The sequence below is a fragment of the Amblyomma mixtum genome, chromosome 3 (assembly GCF_055824585.1).
Source record: "Amblyomma mixtum isolate Tamu chromosome 3, ASM5582458v1, whole genome shotgun sequence".
Classification (NCBI taxonomy): domain Eukaryota; kingdom Metazoa; phylum Arthropoda; class Arachnida; order Ixodida; family Ixodidae; genus Amblyomma; species Amblyomma mixtum.
Window position 1 is genome coordinate 180869791 of NC_143014.1, and position 22768 is coordinate 180892558.

A 22768-nucleotide genomic window follows, 5' to 3' on the forward strand; every position below is an offset into this window, starting at 1 on the left:
CACGATCGGGATTGCGCCGAGGCAGCTCGCGCATGGATTAAGCGTGCATATCGGAGAATCCCGCGAGGAAGGAGCTGTCCGCGGGCGCATTTCTGACCCAGATACCAGGCGGCGTGAGGTCACCGGCGTCGCAGCCCTTTGGCGCGTCCGCCGCCGGCATGCGGCCCGGGGAGCGTCTCGACCCGCTCGCGGGGTAAACAGGTTCCGCGGCAGCGTAGAACGCGGAGTACGGAGGGGAGGGGGTAGCTGCGCTTATCTTCTTCCCTCCACCCGCTGAAGCGCTTGACGTCGGCGCCCGCGGAATCGCGCTCAGTTCTTCGTCGGCTGGGCGGGCCCCTGCACGGATGAGCCGTGCAGGGGCCGACGGCAAAGGAATGGGCGACCGCCGCGGGTGCTCTTGGACGCACGGCGTAGACCCGTTGTGAGCGCTGCTCGCGGTGTCACACGTGAGCGAGTGCACGCTTCAAATCGGTGCCATCACAAAGAAAGTAAAAGTTACTCGAGAAGCGATGCATGGTCTTACCTCCATGTTGTTCGAACAATGTGCGCATGTTCTAAAGATTGTGAAACCCATGGCTCAAGTCTGAGTGACGCTGCCGCGACCTACTTCCTCTCTCTATAGGGGTACGGGAAAGCACCACCAAACGACGTGAAATATGCTCAACACTCTAGGCAACCGCCTCCTCTTCTCATGCCTGTCATTCAGCACCAGTAAACGAAATGTATGGACCCTGGATGCTGATTGGCGATTGTGAAATCATGAAAATATAGAGAGACTTCGGGCGTATTGACAGTGCGCATCAAGCATTCGCGACATACCGCACACTAGGCACCGTCAAACTTTTCTGGAAAAGCGCGACCGCTCGAGGGAAATATTAAATTTTGGGCTGCTAATTGCAAAGATGCTGTCGTCGACCTTGAGGATTTGAGGGGCAACTACCCAGCGTTTATTTTTTTATGCGCGTCGACCATGGCCGTAGGAGGGATGTCGCGACTTGGTGGTGGTGGTGGTGTAAATAAACAGGTGGGATTAGCCTTACAGAGTCCTTCCGGCATGCCTTCCGTCAACGTCTTTCGCGCTATTTTACCCTTAAGCAATGTTCCTGTTTGCGGTCAATTTTGGACACCGAAACTCAAGCCCCGCACGGGCAGCAGTCCTTCGCCCGCCACATGCTGCGTTCGCGGTAGTTAAATATACATTTCAGTATACGTGGATGCCCTGAAAACAATGAGAAGGCAGTTTTTTTTTTTTTTTACTGCGTCTGCTCTAGATCACATCACCGAGAAATTTACAGTTTAGCGAAGTGGCGCTCATTAGTTACCTTTTTCAGTGCGATGTCAGTGCACGCTAAAGAACCCCAGGTGGTCGAAATTATCCGGAGCCCTTCACTACGGCGTCCCTCATAGCCTCACTCGCTTTGGGACGTTAAACCTCAATAAACCAAACCTTTTTCAGGGAGGTTGTGCGTGCAGCCGCGCCACTGAAGCGAATGGTAGTTGCACTCTTTTTTTACTACGCTTTCCTGCAACGATCGGCGCAGTTTCTTCATGCGAAAAACGAAAGAAAAAAGAACGAACTTCCGTGGCGTAACAAGCTATTCCTGCTTCAACGCGGCGCCAGCAAAGTTCCCACGCCCCAGAGCACCTTCTGAGGCGGCGGAGAGACACAGTGGACATTCGAATAGGTTCCCGCTGCTGACAGAGTCCCGCCATTTATAACAGCATCGCTGAATGGCCGACCTTTTTGCCATCCGCGTCCGAGCGACAGCACGAAAGTTCTCAACAGTCAGGGACGACTCACCTGCGGCAGACTTCCTCTGCTCTCCTCCACGAATGCTGATTACTGAAGAATTTGTAGCAGTAGACGCCGTCTTGTGACCAGCCTGCGAGAGAGAAAAAGGGAGACAGGCGTCGGAAGTGAGTGACCAGGAAACACGGGCCAACAGCAAGAAAAATGCAGCAGTTCCGCATACAAAGTAGCACAATACCACGTTCGTTACTCATGCTGTTACCATTATCACGCATGGAATAAGTGATGTAAGTGTTACCAAATTGCAGTAATTAAGTTAGTTTCTAAAACTGCGAAAAATGTAATGAATTACCCTTGAGTGTGGCTTAACGAGAGGACTACTGATTACTTTTGTCGGTTTTTTCTTCACGCAGAGAAACGCGCGAGAGCCGGAAGACCGCAGAGCTGAGAAAAGAGCAAATAGTCGGTCCTCGATAGTTCGAATTCGACACAGACTTTTTTCGATTTATGCGGAGACCGAAGAAGCGAGAGCTAATACGCTAAATACGCGTATAAACACAACAACTCCTTCCGAACAGCGAAGGGCAACCTTAGATTAAATGTAATCACACGAAGACGCCGGCGGTCACAGGCGGCATGCTTTTTAGATAAGATAAGATAAGAAGTTTATTCAGACAGGTACAAGTGTCTTGTACAAGACAGGTACAAGTTGAAAACATCACTGCAAGAGTCCGAAATATGCAAGCTCATTTCGTTTCACCGCAGACTTAACCCGTTGTCGTTCGCTTACAGAACTGCTAACAATCTTATAAAGCGCATTCATTCATATAAATACTTAGATATCATTGCAAGTCATGGTTTAACTTGGCGTGAACATGTCACTCACGTTATTTCATCTGCAAACAAAACCCTAGGATATATTGAAGCGCCATTTACGTCACGCAACAAAAGAGGTCAAATTACTCGCTTATACATCATTGGTAAGGCCGAAACTAGAATACGCATCCCCCATTTGGAGCCCCCATCAAGCGTATCTAATCGATGCACTTGAAGCCATCCGAAATCACGCCACCCGTTTCATTCACTCCCAATATTCATACGAAGTCAGTGTGTCATCCTTGAAATCACTGTCCGATTTACGATGTCTTTCTTGCCGTCGTCGCATCGCAACCCTGTCTCTTTTTCACAAATTTTATTACAGCTCACTGGGCCAAGAACCACACAACTGCGCACGTCCGCTGCGCATGCACTGGTCAACCCCTTCAAGTTACTCGTCCACGCGCCCGTACCATAACCTTTTCCACCTCCTTCTTTCCACGAGCCGCGTCAGACTGGAACAGCCTCTCCCACTGCATTGCTGCTATCACCTGCCCATCATCCTTCAACGCCAGCATTTAAATTCATATGTCATCATGACAAAATGTAACACATCTTTTGAAATGAGATGAAATATGACATCGCACTATTGGGAGCAAACTACAGCACGCTGCTGCTTGCCTAATCTTTCGCCGTTTATCGAGGTATAAGAACACAAGGGCCTCAAGAGACGTTTATCCACAAGAGGCAGGAGATCGAAATCTAAACGGCTTTAGCCCAGAAAAGTGAGAAATGCATCTCCGCTCACGTGCATTGCAAATTCCTGTGCAAAATGGACGTAAAGACGTAGTACCATCGCTTGTCACCGCCTAAGGGTGCGTGCCAGCGGTTCTAGTAGAGCGTGATACACAGTGGCTCTTGGGAAACCGTTTTGAGCAGGTAGATTTCGCCGAACAGATCGACAGAGGAACTGAAAACATGGTAAATGTGGTCTCGCACCGGCAAGTCACGTAGGTCTTATCTGAGCAACGACTATAGCCCGACCGAAGGCGCGGTCTCGTTCAAGCGACGAAACTTTTCCAACGCCAACAAGATAACGAGGGACCCTTCAGGCGTATGGGCTCGCTGCAGGCATATAAGATGTTTTAACGCAATAGCGTGTCGGCGCCGGCGTCGTTGGCCCTGAACGAAAAACCCCGATGGAAGCAAAGATTTATTAAAATTCAGAAACAGGTCAAAGAATGTTTGGGTTGTCGTCAAATTTCTCAAGGAGGTTTCTGTAACCGAAGAAAAGTAATTGAGCTGAAAAGACGATTGGGTTAATTTGGGCGGTAATCGACCCCTGGACCTTCGGATTGAGAGACGGGCACGTTACCTACTATAGGCCACGAAGGCTCATTGGTTTAAGCTGAATAAAGAAGGACCTAGTGATTGCGTTGGGGTCTTTGATTAAGTGAACTGTCTCAGAGACACGTACTAATGCGTGCATGAGTAATTATGAGTGTGGTAATTAGGAATTAGGTCTTTGTGCAAGTGTTGCGCGGGTGATGCGAACGGGACCCGGTGACGAAGCTTGAGCGTCCCCTAAACTTTTGCCTGAACAGAAAAAGGCGTTTGGAGTAATTCCGTTGTTTCATTCTCCTGACTAATTTCAATGCGGTGAAATCATTTTGGCTTGCTGCAGCTTTTACTGCAATTTAATTAGTTACAAAAAAAAAAAGAGCCAGCAATGCATTCCCCTTTGAAGAGTAATTTCGCCTCGCATGTTTTGTTTTAACCGCCCGTGCAAGGAAATGACACGATGAGTCAAAGCAAAAAAATAAAGCACACGCAGGCGGAAATAGAACTTATGTCACAGTAAATAGGTGAAGTATATACTGTGAATTAAGGAGCACAAGGATAAGAAGTTGTATCAGAATTGCAGTTCAACTCGGGAAAAGCCTGGCGTTAGTAATAGTTAAAAAAAAGAAATGTTAGTTTGCGCCTGCTGTTTCTATCGCGTCGCGCAGAAAGCGACACAGCGCATTTCGAAATGCATATCCTTCTTAATTTTCTTTCAGCTTCAGCAGGCAAGATTTTCTTCAATACAGCAATCTCAACCCTCACAAATAAAAAACAAACAAACAGAAAGGCAGTTGACCAGTGGCAACAGTGGCAACTGACGCACTTACAACAAGATAGCCCGTCACGCTGGCTCTTATCACGATTCATTCAAGCCATTCGGCGAAGACTGTGACGCTTTTCGAAAAAGACGCTTTTTTCCTTCGACGCCAGCGTTAGGAGTACAGGCACGGTGCCGGACGAGACAGTAAAGGAAAACGGTCTCATTTTACAGAAATCCTGGAATGACGCGTCACTTCACCTTCTCAAAGCCAAGCGCATTGACGTCACTCTAGGGGAGCATTGTACGGACTCGAGGCACCTGCAAGGAGAGGGGGTGCAGCGGCAGCAACCCGGCGCGATCCTGGAAGGCTCTCATTGTCATGCTTGCACAGTGCGAGAGAAAAAAAAAAGTACTTTGTTGAAGAGCAAAACAAAAAGCCAACCAAGCAAATCACGTACTCGCCATACGGAGCTTCGGATAATTAAAAACGCACGTCTTGGTACGACGATGCTAGAATGCGGCTTACACGTATGCAATCGAGGGAGTGAAGCGCGGAAAGAAGCCTGCGCCAAGCCTCTTTGGTGTAACTACTGCACTGCCATGGTCGCCCGCAGGAGGCTGATCTGCACAGTTTGTTCTCTGACGGAATTGTTTTCACAAAGGGAAGCGATGATGATGATTATGATTCATTTTTATAAAGCGCAGGGGCATCTGCGGCCAAACAGCGCCATGGCGCAAGGTGGTTTTGTCTACTCGAGGTGGGTCAAAGACCTATTTGTCAAGCATTTCACCGCAGGAAAGCCGAGTACCAGGCCAGGGGAAAGCTTGCACCCATTGTATCACCGATAGACACCCGGTGGCACTGGGGACCAAACTTGGCACCTCCCGAATGCGAGGCGGATGCTTAAACCACTAGGGCACCGCTGTGGTGCAAAATATTTTGCTGTCAACAGCGCGAAAGGAAGGACAAACGATAAATGTCTTGGTCTAATAGGTTTAAATAAAAATTCTGGGGGGGGGGGGGGGGGGGGGGGACATTTTGCCCTTACTAACGTGCGATGCGGCGAAAGCCATTTCCGCCTCTGTTGCTGCCCCTATTACTGTGGTGATGACGTCATAGGTGACGTCACGCGCATGCGCCGGCAGCCGCCAGGGGGGAGTCGCAGCGGCTCCATATATAGACTGTGCTGATGACGTCACAGACGCATTAATGTGTGTTAATTTTATGTTATTTGTATGATATTTTTGTTTCTATTATTTATTTATATATTTGTTTTATTTTTATTTCCTTTTATTTTGTTAATTTCTATTTCTTTATTAATATTTTATGCTATTATTCTTATGCTATGTTTATTTCATTTGGTTACTTTCATTTTACGATGATTTTAATGATTTTTGGTTACGGTGTATTACACCACTGATGACGTATCAGGATGATTGACAGCTATAGTGTGACGGACGGAATGATGGGCCATTAAAGGCTTTCGCCTTAATATTTCACTTACTTCCGAGGTTTACCGCTGCGGTGGCTCAGTGGTTATGGTGCTCGGCTGCTGACCCGAAAGACGCGGATTCGATCCTGGCCGCGGCGTCGCGTTTAGATGGAGACGAAATGCTAGAGGCCCGTGCACTTTAAAGAACCCCAGGTGATCGAAATTATACGGAGCCCTCCACGATGGCGTCCCTCATAACCTGAGTTGCTTAGGAACGTTAAACCCTACAAAACCTTACTTCCGAGCACCCTGATGCTGAAAATGGCAAACGGGTGACGTGGGTAAGTTTTGCTGCGGCCGTACAAGTTGAAGCCACGTGATCTGAAAATATCGGCGTTGTCAGATTAGAACGCGCTGGATGTGTTGAATTTGGTCCGCATAATGGAAGATGCTGACTGCCATGAGCCGCACCAGATGGCTGCCAGCTCGATCTGCGTAAACTCAGAGGCGTACAAGTGAACTGCACATGGCACGAAACTCTGGCGCGCAGCGGTGTTCAAGAAATGCAGCCTGGATTTTGTGGTGAACTGCACTGTATCATTTGCAAAGCACGGTAACTGTGCGTTAAGCAGTGGGTTTATTTAGTTCAGTAGGTAATCGACTTCATGCCGCCTCTATTCTATTTCTATTCGATTCCGCAAAGAACACTTTCGAAGCCACAGTAGGTTTTGTACAGACGAAGACTGCATTACTTCGGAAATAACATTCGGCTGATTGTATCCAATGCGGAAGAGCAAAGGGGGAGTCAGAAGCGAGTGAATATTCACTCCAACGAGGATGTCTTCAAAATGAGAGGCGCATTTAGACTTAACTGCGGCAGCGCACGCCTATGCTCAACGGAATAAAACAAACACTGACGTCCTCACTTAGCAAAAAAAAAAAAAAAAGGTTTTCGCCCCTGATGGCAGGCATGAAGCATGAAATTCTTCATAATCGCAAGATTATGATACTCATGATTATGATACGCATGATACGCATGATTGGTTGTGAGGAAAGCAAAAACGCAGTAGATGCCTCACTTCTAGGTGAACACCCGAACTACGTCGTGAGGGAAGAGATGAAGGAGGGAGAGAGACGAGGTAGGGAGAAAGGGAGGAGGGCTCCGGCCCCTGGGTCATAGAGTCCTTCAATGTGTACTGACATGCACAGCACACGGGTGTCATTTGCATTTCGCGCCGTGGAAATGCGGCCGCAGGAGCCAGTATTTGGTCTCGCGACATCGTGTTCAGCAGCCGGACGCAGTAACCACTGAGCCACAGCGGCGGTGGCGAACGACGACGGCCGTCTAGTTCTAGCGCTTCTGGCGTGCGCGCGCGTTCTTCGGGCGAGCGTAGACCATGCAGGACAGCGCCGCGTGGGGCCGCTCTCGCGCATTCTTGAACGCCAGACCATGGTTGCGCTCGACGCGGCGCCAAAAGCCGCATTTGAAATGCTGCGTGGAAGCACGCCCTTAACGCCTCCCGCGGGGACCTGTTTTGTCCGCAACCCGCGGTTACTTTCTCGTCCGCGCCGCTTTCCTGCCTCCGTTTTTCATCCCCGTGTCCTTCCAGTGCGGCCAACCTTGGCTCCCAGGGAAAACGAAGAATAAAGCAGCCGCAATCAGGCGTCGGGTAGCATTGGAACAGAGGCGTTTCTCGCCGCCAGTGTCCTCGGCTTCGTTTTGTTTTTTCATCCTTTATAAGCCCCGACATTCGTCATGGCTGCCGCCGGGTAAAGTCTTGAGCGCGCGTGCCATAATCTGACCGCCTTTCTGGCGTCAACCGCAAGGGCGTTCCACTCCGTTGCAGACGGTCTCTGCCGAATTGACACCATGCACTCGCCATCGCTGTGGCAAAAAATTTGTGGCCGCGGTCTCTGAACGCGCGAATATATACTCCTGTACTGTTTTTTTTTTTCCTTCGCATGTCAGTCTAAATCAGTTCGCATTACAACCTCCACGTGTGCAGTTGTCACCACGCATGCACTCCAAGGCCCGTTTACCACACTGCGCTGTGTCCATACCCTGAAATTAATGACTGGACGCAGACAGCAGTCGGAGGTGTATGTTTTGAATCCATGTAATTAATTATTTTCCAGTTTATATTAACTTTCCCTTGAAGGTCGATGTCACTTTAAACTTCCCCCGGAATTAAAGTAACGTTCGTTGCCTCCGTGATTGTCTTGAGCTGTAGCGCTTTATACGGGACTAAAAAAATGAACTAACGGAGTCAGTTTATTGCGAACACAGTTATGCACATCTGAGAGCAAAACGCCAAAAAAGCGCGGACGTGCTACTTTGTATATGGATCTATATACAGCTTTCGAGCTTTTAGTCCTGTCTCCTTCTCTAATATAGAGAAAATAAAAGGCTGATTGATTGATTGATTGATTGATATTGTAAAGAATAAAATTCGGCCCATGACGTTTCGAGAACTCGCGCTTATGCGCGCGAGTGGCTGTCGTGGGCACGTAGTCGTGTCGTCGGACGGGAGCTCTGGGGCAGCCAGACAAGAGGGGGAAGTGGCGAGGTTCATCGCGTGGGGATTCAAACGACCAAGCAAACCCAATCTCCGTTGGCCGCGCGGAAAAATTACGCTCCCGCCTTTCTTGGCGAGCATAAACGAGCCGTGCGCACGCCGGAATTCCTTTGGCGTTTTGGTGGGCGTAAAAATCTCGCATCCCGTTTTAATGCGGTGGTCATCATGAATCGGTGTCTCCGCTTCCTCCTCCCGCTGTCGGCCGTGCAGCTTCCTGCAAGGGTGGACACAGCAGCAGAAAGATGGGCCGCGCAGCAGCGTCCGGAGCTGGGCAAGAATGCGGTTCTGCCCAAGGTCAACCTGCGTGTCGGCCAGCCGTGTGTCCGCGGGCTAGCCTTGGACTAACGGTGCCTTCTCCGGCCCCGAGGGGAGGGCCTGGTGTGCGCCGCTCTTGCTCGGCCGGCCGGCGATTATCTTTTATAGCGATGCTCTCACGCAGCGTCCTTGTCCGCCGCAAAGCTCGGTGCAGCCCCCGCGGAAGATTGGCTCGCTCGTCCTCTACCGATGTGTTTCTTGTGTTCGTTTTGTGGCCACGAAGGTTCTTGTCGAGCGACGTGCCGAGTTGACTGTGATGCTATCCTCCAGAAACGCGCCAGCACGCGCCATCTTAGCCGGTTTTTCGTTGTCTCGGTGGTGACTTCATTGGAGTTGGAAGGCCGAGATTCCTGCTGAGCCTGTGGCGATTGTCATTACGCATTCCACGCGCATTCGCTGCTGTCGCATTCCTCGGCAACGCTCACCTGTTTGTGTAGGTATACGCCCCGAGCGGCACTCTAAGGGCGTCGTAAAATAAGCGGTCATTTATAGACTTATAGTCAATGCTGAGCGTCATTGCGAGCTAAATTTGCTCAGATGACAACTGACTTAACGAACATTAACGATGCTTTGTTGGAAGAGATGGTGGCAGGGGAAAGGGAGTTTCAGCGATCTGTGTTCAGTGTTCAGTGGGCCCTGTAATTAGAACAGTTCAAGGGAAAATACAGTGCCGTTGTCAGTGTTGGAGCAGTTGTCTTCTTGCTCGCGGATAAAACGAACGGCTGTGGATAAAGAAATAGGGTTGATGCAGTTTCACCGCTCCGCTATTTGTACAGCTGACAGGGACTGTCGCTGTATTAGCTCGGGTTTCAGCAAGGGGTACAGCACTGGCGCGACGAGCCGTGTGCCGCATCTTTCTCCGAAGGAGCCCTTTGTTCTAAACTGAGGCGGCGGCGGTTCCTTCCCTCTACACGGCAGTCATTCGGTCAGCTACCAGCAGCGACGTAAAGCATACCACTGGCGCGGCCTGGTGTTATCAGCGAAGCGGGAGAAAGCGCGCTTTCCGCGATCTAGCCGCGTTCAGGATCACGGCTTCGCTTTATCATTACATCTCCTATAGCCAGCCGCGCGTCGCGGAGAAAAAGTAGCAGGACTTGAGAATAAGGCTGCAGCAGAGCTCCCCGCTTTCCCGCACACAAGTGTGTATTCGTTAGCGTGCTATTTGCACTTGCTATTGTCCATGCTAAACAAAGGCTGGTGAGCTGTGGTATCTCGGTCCTATCGGCGTCGGCACCTCTGTGACATTGGGTTGGTCAGCTGTCAGGACGAGCTCGGGTGTTTAGCTTTTCCCGCCTAATTGGCGCTTTTTAAAATTGATTCCACGGACCCGAGAGAAGCGAGGGCAAAGTGGAAGGGACTCTGCAGCGCCTAAAGCGCATGCTGAAAAGAATATAGTACTCCACACCGCCTTCTTGTGTTTCTCGAAGAAAAGGAGGTGCCGGAAAGCGAGTAGGGAACCCTTGCGTGCGCGGGTTGGCCGGCGGCATATACAGGCATCTTTTCCCTGTCAAACGCTGGGTCATGCTAACGAGAAATTTCTCACGGGGAATGTTTTGGTGGACTGTTTGAAGAGTGTAGAGAGATGTGACGTAAGGGAGAAGAATAGGCTGAGTATTTAAGCTAAAAGTCGTGGTAACCCCCGTTCGAATTCGCTGAGGTTAAGTATATATGGCGAAAAAAAAAGATTAATGTGTATCTGCTCTTTGCTGTGGCATTCATTATAGCTTGCAAATACTGGATAGAAAATTTTACAAGGAAATCATTTTGCGCTATGGCAGTGTGACTTCCCACTATTTTGGTACTATGAGAAAAATCAAAACTGCTGAGGGAAAGTCGGAAACATCAAACGCAGAACCACTGCGATAACGACATGCAGAGGGTAGGAGAGAGAAAATAATTTCTATTGCTTTTTTAAAAAAGCCCCCGTCATCGATCATTTGTCGAGCTGGCTATGGCAAATGTAAAAAGGCTCAAGCCTCTTTCTGGTCCTCGTTATTTTTTTTTTATCTTTTTTTCGCACAGTTCGTATACCGTGAACTGGTTGAACAGGCTTGGCTGCCACCTCTATTCGTAGCTTTTAGCTCAAGCTGCAAGTACCTTTGAGCACACTTTCACTGATGTGGGATGTCAACAAGAACGATGCCTCGCGTAAACCTTTGCACGTGCCCTACCAGACACATACCTTGATCATTTATAAGTTTCTCGGCCATCGTCTTCACAGTACTACCGAACTGCAGAGGCTTGACGGTCGACCTCTGTTCGAAAGCGAAACCCTCGAGCAGTGGCCTCGCAAGTCAAACACGAGCAAAGCAACAGAAGCACATCTGCAGCGCCAAGGGCTTGAGCGAACGTGCATGTGAATGAGGCGCTCACTATCGAGCACATGCCATGCGCTTCCTTCGTCGCCTCTTCTCCCTTCGACCCTTGTCTGTAGTAGCTGCACCTAAAGAGCATGACGCGACAGCGTTAATGCCCGTATATGTGGAACTGGTCATTCTCTGCGCTACATTCATATATCGCTGAGGGCCATGCATGCCACTCCTAGTGCGACGGTGCAATGGTTAAGCGATGCGCTATGTACTGCCCCGGCCGGTGGTGGGTTTTGAACCCCAGCCACCAGACTTAGGTTGCTCTTCCCGTGCAACCTCTCGCGCCCTGCCATGGTGGGCAGGTTGTGATGACGTCACAAGGTTCGCACCGCGTCACGCGCGACGGCGGCCGCCATTCCAGTTTGCACAGACCCTTCTACGCTAACGCATTAAACTCTCTGGGAGGAAATGCGAGGAAGGGCGTGTTCTCATTGTACACGGCTCGCTCTTCCTCGTGTCGTGAACGTGGTACTGGGCGCTGCAGCCAGTGTCGCACTGCCCCTTCCACCGAGGTGTGTGGGGTGAGCCCAGGCAGCTCCCTCGGCCGAGGGGGCCCGGGTGGCAGCGCGTGCTTTCTTCCAGCCCAACAGCAGCAGCAGTCAGCGGCCCGCCGTTGTTCCTCCTCCCTCCGTCGCTGTGGCGTCGTAGCGCGCGCCGTGTGCCGCCAGCTGCTTCCTCGAGCGATAAGCGCGCGCGCGCACCGACCAACACAATGATCCATTTCAGTGGCGCTACGAACGTATGTGCGTGTGTGTGTTCCACATTCCCTCGTGGCAGCTCCGCCGCGGCCGCCTGACGCATGCTGTTGTGCCTCGCGTGCGTCCAGCAGCAGTCCAGCCAGTCGTCCGACCGACCGCCTCGCTGGTTCAATCGGTTCGCCGCCGCCGCTGCTCAATCGCCGTGCCCCTGTCAATCACGAGGGAGGCAGTTCGTGCTCGCTCGCGGCCGGCCAGCGTGGTCCGCTTCACTCCAGTTTCACAAAGAAAGCGGAACAAGCAGAGCCGAGAAAGCAGCCGCGCTGAATGCCGCGTTCCGCCGGTGTCGACACCGCCGGCCGCAAGGGGGCTGGAAGGGCGCGCGTGTGCCGAGGGCCGAGGCTGGTGCGTGCGGGCGCACCGGGGACGCCCGGTGGTGACACTCCCGTCTTCAATCGCGTCGACCAAGCACGCGGTCGCCCGCCCTTATTCCTCCCTCCGCGTAGTGAGCTCCCCGAAATTACTTCGGTCGAGCACGCAGATTTGCGGCAGCGACGCAACACGTAGCCCGCACCGATCGCTTAACACCCGATGCTTAGCACCTGAGTTCGATTCGAGGCTTCGGCGGCTCCATTTTGATGTTGGCGAAATGGGCGAGCGCCCATGTGACGAAGATCGCGGTGCTCGTTGTAGTACCCGGCGATAGTTGCTTACGATTCGGGATGAAGGAGAAGAAAAGCATCTTCGCTGATGGAGCATTTCCGGTAAAAATTTGCCGCTAAGTTTCCTCTGACATTCTCTTTGACAACTGGCGGTTTTAGAGGTTGAACAATTCATCAAATAAACCATACACTTGCAGATTCGCTACAATACAAAAATAGTGTTAAGTGCGCCAGAGCCATGTAAGCGTGTAGCGGTGGTACAAAAAAAAATCGAAATGTAAGCGGATGTGCTACAATAATAATGATTGTTCGTGCGCTAGTTGGTTTAACATGAGCAAGCACGAAAACGGCGCGAAGACGGGACACGAAGAAACAGATGCTGCGTTTCTATACTGCCGATATAAGCACTTCAGTTCGTTTTAAATTTCTTAATGCTGCAGCCGGACCCCTGTAACTACTATAGGCTTTTCAAAAAAGCACAGAGAATGTTTACGACATTCGAATCAGTGCGAAAGCACGGATTTTTGCAACGTCCATCGGGTTAGTGCTTACGCACTAAAAGCATAGGCCTGCCAGAGGATTAGGGCTTGCACACGTCTGACCGTTTTCCATTGCTTCGCCGGCTTTTAGACGTGGCCGCGTTCCGATAACACGTGCGCTGGTCACGTTCCCAGTTAATCTTTTTCCTTTCCTTTCTTTACAGCGCCACTGAGCTTAGAGCGCCACCAGCCCTTCCAAAGATCCCGAAGGAAAAGCGTCGAGAAGCAAGTGAAAGAGCGCCCAATTAGTATTCATGTGCAAATGCTGCCCTGGTTTCTGCTGCGGCTTTGAAACGAAAACGACGGGACTCCGCTGTAAAGCGGTGTACAAGCATACGGACGTCATGGCGGGTAGCAGTACAAGTCTTGAGAACGAATCTACGCCGTGCTTCGCGCATTGCGCTTTTCACCGCGAAACAATTGTAACCGATTTGAACGCGGATTTTCGGAGCGACTCTCTCGTAGCCGCGCAAAAGCGAGCTCGCATCGTGCTTCTTTCTTTTCTCTTTCCGTTCTGTTCCTCCGTTCCTCGCTTTTTTTCTGTCGCTTTCAGTTTCCTTTTCTTTCCTCTGAGTTTGTGACTATATTTATTGAAGTGAAGTTGACGTTTACCGTTTTTTTTTTCTTCTGACAAAGGGAAGCCGGTAATAAAAGTTGCGGGAGAAAACTGACGAAACGTCCCGATTCCGTTGCACTAACTGTACGCAGACCGAATGGCAAGGAGTTCTTGCCACGCGCTAGCCCAAAGCCGTCACCCTCCATGAACCATCTGATGACAAGTTTACCGACTGGCACTACCGTTACACTGTGCACCGAAATGTCCGTCTACCGAATTCCTCGCCACAGTGTCATTTCAACGCCACCCGCGCTCAGCGCGTAAACCTCGCTCTAAAATATTTCATGTGTGCACAATTTAAAGCTTTCTTAAACTACATGCTGCATGCGGTACTATAGCGCATAGCACACGAGTCCTGCGTGGAGTTTTTATTTCTTTCCTACAGCAGCTTCTGTTGTAACTGGCAGCCGAGAAAATGGTATGCAGCGGCCGAACAGACAATATCAGTAATACGGAATGTGCAGGAAGGCGATTCCGACGCCCCTTCTCGACCACACGACGCAATGGTCGATTCAGTGTGTGTCTGCTTCGAGTCGACAGCTGCGGAACGAACCTAGGAATCTCAAGCTCCACAGGCAAGCGACTGCAGACGTCCCTTGACGGGTCACCGCTCTGGTCTGTGCCGAAACACAGCGCGAGCCATTTCGTCGCGACGGTCCAGTCGTGTGCGCCTGGTCCACAGTCTGGGAGTATATATGTCGCGAGGAGAGAGATCTGCGAGAAAATGGCCCTTGCAGGGTCGTGTGCAGACCAACTAGCCGACCTGCGCAGGGCTATTTGGCGGAGATACGGTGGACTGTAGGCAACTTTCGCTGCGGTCTTGACGAAATGACAGCGGGAGTCGACGTAGTGCAACCGACGCGCACATTTATGAATTTTGAAAATAATGTTTTAATAATACAGACGGTACGGTACTCACGATGCTCGCAGAAGAATCTCGAAGGAGCGAGAAGTAACACAAGCTGATGCCCTTCCTCTTTTGCTTTGTCATTTTTTATTTAATTTCACTTTTATTAAATCGTTACATATTGTACATTTCGTGCTCGGGAGAACCCAGAGCTCGATAGCTGCGAATAAATTAACTTCCATACGGCAATGCATTTGACGACATTAACAGCACAGAATAAAGGATTACGAACAAATACGCAAGACATTACTACACGTGCTGGTAATGCCGGTAAAATCTCAAGTACAGAAGTATCTTTAGCGGAATAAACGTGCACACCCAATACTGCTCATGGGTCATATATGGGATTCGCACGGCTGCGGCATTAACTTGCACTGGGTATTCGGCGGCGCTTGGAAAACTGCTGCAGCAGATTCAATGCGTCACGTGCTACTCCGCAGTCCGGGAGCACTTTGCTGTTTCGCCTTTGCATACCGTATTTTGGGGCTGCTTTGCCGCTGCAGCAAAGCTGGCTTGTTTATTGTTCCCTCCTTTATTAGTTGAGCCAACGTAGCACGTGTGGAGAAAGTGATCTGCTAAATGAATAAAACCGCGTTACGTCGAAACTCCCAACAGCCGCAGTGTAGTACCTCACAGCGATAAGAAATTAAAAGGCCGATCTCGATGTTCTGTCCTATAAGGCAGTCGTTTCTACTAATCTTCCTCTCTCAGCTGCCAGCTTCGAGATGTGTGCGCGACTATATCATCACGTTCGGCTTCACTGCGAGGGCGAGATGTTCGCAGGGCTCGTTTCTCGGTGCGCTTTGTCCTTATTGCGTTGCTACACGCCACCCTATATAGCAAGTCAGCCGTGCGAAATGGAAGCTGCTATACGGTGGCTTAGCGAAAATAAAAAAAAGAAGCGGAGGTTTGTATTTTCAGGCCTCTACGTAAGTGGCGGTGTAGCGTAAACAAATGTAACATTCATGGATTGAGCGCCTGCAACAATCACGGCGCTTGTTGCAAGTTTGACAACTTGTATAGGCGCTCTGCCCGCAGGTTTAGCAGGTGGCAATTTTGTCAGTTTAACTATCGCTCCAAATCGAACTACAGCCGCGTCATGTAATACGTTGTGGCTGCAAAGAAAAATGCGTATTCTTTTCGGAACTAAAGCTTGTTAGGGATAGGCAATGGCGGCTCTGATGTGGTGAATAAAAAAGATTTCTAACGGCATGCAGTCCGGCTGCAAAAACTAACTTACAGCAAGGTAGCACGAGTTTGTATCCTACTTTGCTCATGTATGTATACGACTAAATCATCGCATGAGAGACCAACGTCCAGGTTTGTGCGGTCGAGCATAACTTCGTAATTTATTTAACTGCGTGAGTTTCCTCTTACATACGAATCGACGCTCCAACACGCGCTTTATCTACAGTCAAAGCTATGAGGCCAACTGAAATAGTCGTTTGCTATAGGCGAACACCCTGCAAAAACTATACGACGCAATGAAATGACCGGTCAGCGAAGGACAGCGTTAATGGGTCATACCAAACTTATCGGTAGCCATAATTTTTATTTCCTCTTGAGGATTTTACGCTCGGAGGGACGCAGTAACGTAACAACCCTGGTTACTTTGTGTGCGCACGCGCGCGTGTGCGTTTACGTCTAACATCGCGAAATATTTTCTGGATCATCACTGAGCGCAAACTTCTTACTTAAATATCATATCTACGAAAGAGGCTATAGGCATATATAAGGGGGATACAAAATATAAGCACGAGCTTGAGTGCTTAAAGGTGCACTGAAGATGATTCTGAACTTGTCTTTTTGCCGCGGGAACGCGATCTACACGTTCCTAGCATTCTTAGAAACTGCAACTTATTGCCCTGTATGGCCGATTTCCCTAATTAAATCGAATTAACGTCCGGCTCCCGCCCTTTTTTTTTAATTCTGCCTCGTACGATGGGCGGAGTCGACCAACGCGTGAAGTTCCTTTCAGCCAGCTCCGTGGAGGCTTTGCTTTCGCTTTACTTTGTTTTTTTTAGGTTTCCATGAATAAATAGTTTCATTCGCAGATAATATAGCCGCAAAATAAGCCCGCAGAAATAAAAATACGCGCGGACTATTTGCGACTACGGACTACTACGTATTACTCCGCCGATGATAGAGAGGCAAGCCGCCACGGGACTGGGTGAAAGGCACTCCACGCGTTGGTCGACTCCGCCCACCGTACGAGGCAGAATTAAAAAAAAAAAAGGGCGGGAGCCAGCCGTTAATTCGATTTAATTTGGGAAATCGGCCATACAGGGCAATAAGTCGCAGTTTCTAAGAAAGCTCGGAACGTGTAGATCGAGTTCCCGCGGCAAAAAGACAAGTTCAGATTCCTCTTCAGTGCACCTTTAAGAATGTGCACATTTCAGGACCGTATCTGACCTCAGCGTGGCTTTTAGATAACCTATTTTAATGTATAATGCCGCTAAATTCAGTTGCGGAAATTATTAATCACCTCATATTAATCAAGGGCATGCAGCACAGGTCGCATACAACTGTTATGCTAAGACTTCCGAGTACGAAACTGGCCTGGAAAAAACTGGCGTCAGGTATATCGAACAGTATACTCTGGGATCCACACAACACCGGCAGTGGCACGTTATGGGAGGAATTAAACCAAGAGTCGGACTTTGAACTGACCGCCGAGTTCTACGGTTATTTTCCGCTGTTTTCGTAAGCAGAAGGCTACTTTAATCTTGTATTTAACTTAGGGCTCACAGGAGCAGAATTCACAGCGTAACGCATCGACAAATAATACGTCTTCATCGTCGAACGTTGAGAGTAGCGTGCGAAAAGAGGAGAATACCGGCCACATCATGCGCGGCGGGTCAGTGCGGACATCCGTGAGCGAAACGACTGAGTTCTTAGATCACACGTGGGACTACTTTACGTTCTATTAATGCACAGTTCACCCTGCTTCGTTTGCGCGTTTTTCCTTCTTCGCTTGGTGTTTCAGCATTCGCCTTTCATTGGAACGAAGGTCAGAATGTTAACGAGTCGGCTGTGTCAGCAGGTGGGGCAGCAGCACGGAACGAGACGACAGTGACTCTCCCGTCTCTTGCATCGAGGAGTTAGCTTTTCTTCTCAGTGTTTTGGTGTTGGCTGCGCTGGAGTTGCACGGCGGAAAGCCTCCTTAGCCGTCGCAAACCACTTATGCAGGGGGTTGCCCATGACGCCCGTCCACCTGCTTCATGCACTCGATCTTCTTCGCGGGTTTGAGACGACAGGTTTGTTGCACGAGCAAGAACACCGCCACTCATCGGTGCGCGGTGGTCCCCACGGAGCGGCGTCACAACAGAGGATGCCAGCGGGAGTTCCGTTCAGGCCGCTTAGCCCTGCCGGAGGCGATTGTTGTAGAGCGCTGCGTCACTGTTCGGAGTTGTGCTCGCTCGAGCGACAAGCGCTTCAGTCTCCGCGCGTACGCGCAGATACTGCCAATGTGTTTGCTACTGTGTTGCCCGCATATGTGAATCTTGCGGGGCTTGATACGCTTTGCTAAAATATGTGCGAGACCCGCCTTTCCATTACGAAAATGCGTCCCACTTTACACACTCCGTCGATGCATTTCTCTCTTTTCTTTTTTTTTTTCACGACGTCGAACGCGTCTTTCTTCGAGCGGATAAACTGAGGTGGAGTGACGAATATTCGCCGGTCTAGTTCAGCCCAAAGGACGCAAGACTCTTTGACCTGCTGCGCTTTCAGTTTTTTTGCCGTGAAACGACGACCGGGTTTCAGTGCGCACGACCATGCGACGAAGCGAGGAACGCAGTTAAGAAAGAAAGGCAAAGCAAACTGTTCTCTGATTGGCGGGTGCGGGTCCACGGGCGGACGGAGGAGTGGAACCCATGCACCGGCGTGGGCTGCAGGGCGCGCGCGACTTTTAACGAGGCGACGCGGGGCTGCGGCACGGCTAAGATGGCGGGGCCCAGAAGACTGGGAAAAACGGAGGAGCGGCGCGGGCTGTTTTATGCTGACAGGTAAACACGGCAGCGGCGCAGGCGACCCCGTTTCCGGGGCCGCCGGTGCATTTGTTTGCGTCACCGGCCGTCGGGTCAGACGTCGCGGCGCGCCGCTGGTGTGTCTCGGGGCACGGGAATTGCAAGAATGCCAGCCGCACAACGCGCCGCTCATTGGGCAACTAAGCCGCCGCGAGTTGCCGCCGAGCTTTATTTTTTTTTTTGTACCCGACGTCGATCGAGGAGAATGTGACCACGGCCTCGCTTTGGGAAACGTTTACCTCGCACTTTCGCACTTAGTGCAAACAAAGGGTAATTGTCCCTTTTATATGTCATGCCTTTTACTTCAAAAAAGCGCGCTGTTTGCAAAGAAGCGTTTGTCGTCATCAGCTTTCTCGCGCAATGGAAGGGAATGCGCACGCAGCCAGATTGCATGTGACGCCAGCACACAGCTCGCCGCCGCTGAGGTGTAAAAAAACTTCCTAACAGGCGCACGACCGCAGCTCTGCGCACCTTTGCAGTTAGGCCCACTCGCTTCTGAGTTCGGTGAACACCCTGCGTATGAAAACCTCTCGAAATTCGGCCTCGCTACCCGATTCACGAAAATATGGCACTTCCGCGTGCGGCAGCCTCGCGCAGTCCCACTGTGGTGGGAAATCGTAGTCGATGATGCAAATCGGGCTACGGACGCATTGGAGCATGCAGCGCGCATGGTGTCGCACGGCATTTCCCGTCGCTTCATCGGCCTCTTACCGTAATTACCGCCGCTGCGCAAGAGCACCAAGCAGAAGAGGCTGCCGGCTCCTGCGTCTGCGCTCTCTATCAGCCGCGTGCCGCTGCTGAGACAACGCGTGCAGCAGCAGCAGCCGCCCTCGTGGCTCGGCGATCGCGTACGACGGAGGCCGTTCCTCCTTCCCACCGATACGTCGCCGCCCACCCTTTTGCGCGTTCAAGTGGCACCGCTGCGTGCCTCGCGTGCGGAGGGGCGGGGGGCAAGGTCCCGCGCTACGGCGCGCGAAGGATCGCCCACGAGGCGCCGGCTGTGGTTCAAGGCACTCGGCGTGCGGTGCCTGCCCGCGCTCGGCGAGCAGCGTGGGCTGGGCCGGTGGACGACACGGAATCGCGCCTCTAATGACCGCGCCACCCATGTCTGACACGCTGCTCTAGCCCGCCTTCGGCCACATTTCTTGTTGCTCGAGTTTGGCGACGCTTGGAATGAAGGAAAGGCCGCTGTGACAGGAAGTGTGTGCCTGTCTTCGCTTCTAGCGCGCAAGTATGCGCGTATCATATAATACGGCAACGTCCATAATTAAACTCATCTAAGGAGGAGCCCACGTCGATGATCCCGCGATTTAGAATCCAGATCAGCCATGGGAGATCTATCAATGGACCCCTGTAAACACTGAACGGCGGTTCAAGCTGTGCTCTGCTGATTCATCGCGATGAACAGCCGAAAAATACCTGCGCACGGTGCGAGGACGGAAAACGCCAAGGCATGCCGACACGGGGACAAGGACAGCGCAGCAAGTGCCGAACCTTACTTTCTTCACTGCCTTATTCCTCCCCCCCCCCCCACCCCCCCTTTGGCTATGTGGGCTCCGAAACGTGCACATGCAACTTTATTTGGTTCATCGCCGTGGTAATCTCTGCTACAAGGAAGCACCATCAACAGCAAAGAGAACTGCGGACGAAATATCATAAGCGCGAGGTAGCCAGAAAAGGCATTTGAACGTTCGCGTATACATATATACATAGCCCGCAGGAAGTTCAGATTCATCTTCTGTGCAGAAACACTTCAAGGAAAAAAACGTGCTTCCACGGGAATGCCCAAAAATACTTGGAACGATATCTTTTCACTGCTCCCGCAGTTGTCTTTTCTCTTTCACGCACGTCCGCATATGCTCAGAACGGAGACCACGCAGGCAGCAGCCTTCACGGTAGCCGTGGTCAGCGTCGCTCTGCCTTCGCCGCACGGACGCCTCAGACCACGTCACCTTGATTATGGGCGCGTGGGCACTGGCTGGATGAAGGCGACCGACTCGCCAGTCCTCCACTCTCCCCCGTCATTCCCTCTTCGCACCCCCCCCCCCCCCCCCCCCCCCCCCCCCCCCGTGCATTAGCGTATGGAAATCACTGTCTCGCAGCCATCAAGTGTCCGCACAGCCCGCGTACACGCGAGGCGCGTGCAAACAGGTGGGCGCCCAGCCCAGCCGAGACCCTCCTTTCCTTGACCTCCCTGCGGGCGTATTTTTGTTTCCCTCACTGAGCGTGATGGACGCCGGTGGCGTCCTCGTTAGCGCGTGCTCTGGGCGTCCTTTCAGTGCGGGGCAGCGTGACGCGGGGACAATCGGCACGCAGCTCAGAGGGCTGACTTTGATTAGGGACCGGTTGCCGCGGCGGCGCCACCTAGGGGCGGGGGCCCGTGCCATTCACGGGGCTCGGCCGCAGGGTGCGCCCCGCCAAACCCTTCGCACCGGGTGCCGTTGCGTAACTCGCGTACTGGCTCCGATCACTGCGGGGAGAGAGATAAAAAGGGACAACTGCCTCGAGTGGAATGTTGCCAAAGGTCTTGGGAACAGAGCTGTCAAGAGTTGCGGTGACGGCGCACGATGTGGACGAGAATCAACAAAAGCGGCTTGCACCGCACCGGCTGGGTCACGGAGTGAATATACTGGCTGCGTAGTAAAGAAAGCGGGAAGTGGCTCTGCGTGGATGCTTTTTACCTACAAAGGAAAAAAAAAAAGATTTCGGAGCGTTACCTGTAATGACGGTTAGGTTGCGTAGAATCATATCTCCGCACTGCCCACTCCGCTCGCACCTTTCAGCCAATTTGACGCTATAAGCGTAGACAAGAAGCAACATTCTGACGCGTTACACCTTAAAAAAAAAAAAAGCGAACTAGAGCGCGGGGTGGCAAGAAAGGGGCAAAGAAGCTAACATTCAGGTGTATCCATCGCGATATGGAAGCATAAGAATGCCCAGTCTTCGAGGTGCTGCAGACCGTTCGTTGCCGACGAGTGCGCAGGTTTCTCCATATGGTTCTCGCGAATGCTATTGAACACTGTATACATTACGTTACTTACAACTTGATATAACAAAGCTCGTTTTGATCGGGAGCTTCTTAAAGTTGTTCAGGAATGCCGCTTCCCCGGCGGTTCTACCATGCTATAGCCTATCATGACCTGGCACCCGGCACCACACAGTTGTAATAACTGTACTCTGCAGATATGAACCTGCCATGTAAGTTTCTGACAGACCTCGCTTTTATTTGAAGTTGTCAGCGCGCGTACAGTATCGCTTATGCCTTATTTTGGTACAATGTGAATTTTGTTCTTGCTCGCAGCTCTCTTGAATCATTTTTGCGGCACCCATTCGCGCCAGTAAGTGCGTGACCGATTCGCACTCCTTGACGGACCACCTCCTGAATGATGCAGTTCCTTTCGTCTGCAGCACGCCTAAAATTGTAGCGCTTAGATTTAGCACGACATATTCGGCCAGCTTCCCGACACCTCTAAAGTCTTGAGCCCATCACCTTCATCGGCGCGGTATTTTAATTCCCGAACAGGGTGATGGACACATTCTATTGCCGCGCCGACGGAACGAGCAGTCACGCTCGTGCTCCTATGGCGTTTTTCTCGCCTTATTCAATCCACCGCAGTACCTGCTATAGAATGCTTCAGTCGTTGATTTTGACTATATAAAACCGCGTAATGAAATGTTTGCCGGTGCCTGAAAGCAACGTTAAGCGAAATCACGATCATCTGCCCGCAAAAACGACCCATTGTTTTGGAGAGTCCCGTCCTACAGCTGTGATACTTACTATACATTGGTTTCAAAGGCAGCACCCTCCAGAGCGCACACCGGCGGTCATGGAGGCATGCCTGACTTCTTGATGATATGCGTAGTGCAAGAGCATGCTGGCGTCCGTGCTGTGCGTAGTTGATAGTGCAATCAACGCCACTGGATGCCGTACGCGCTCATACGCTCATGAATAGGAAGC

At 51.2% G+C, this 22768-nt stretch overlaps 1 protein-coding gene across 1 annotated transcript in view; it reads right to left on the bottom strand.

Annotated features, from left to right (window-relative positions):
- The window catches only part of uif (sushi, von Willebrand factor type A, EGF and pentraxin domain-containing protein uif), a 135411-nt gene that overhangs the window by 76986 nt on the left and 35657 nt on the right, over positions 1-22768 (bottom strand). The window contains exon 3 of the mRNA XM_089582118.1: positions 1802-1883. Coding sequence (XP_089438244.1) covers positions 1802-1883 — 82 coding nt within the window. The remainder of the gene's footprint in view (positions 1-1801; positions 1884-22768) is intronic.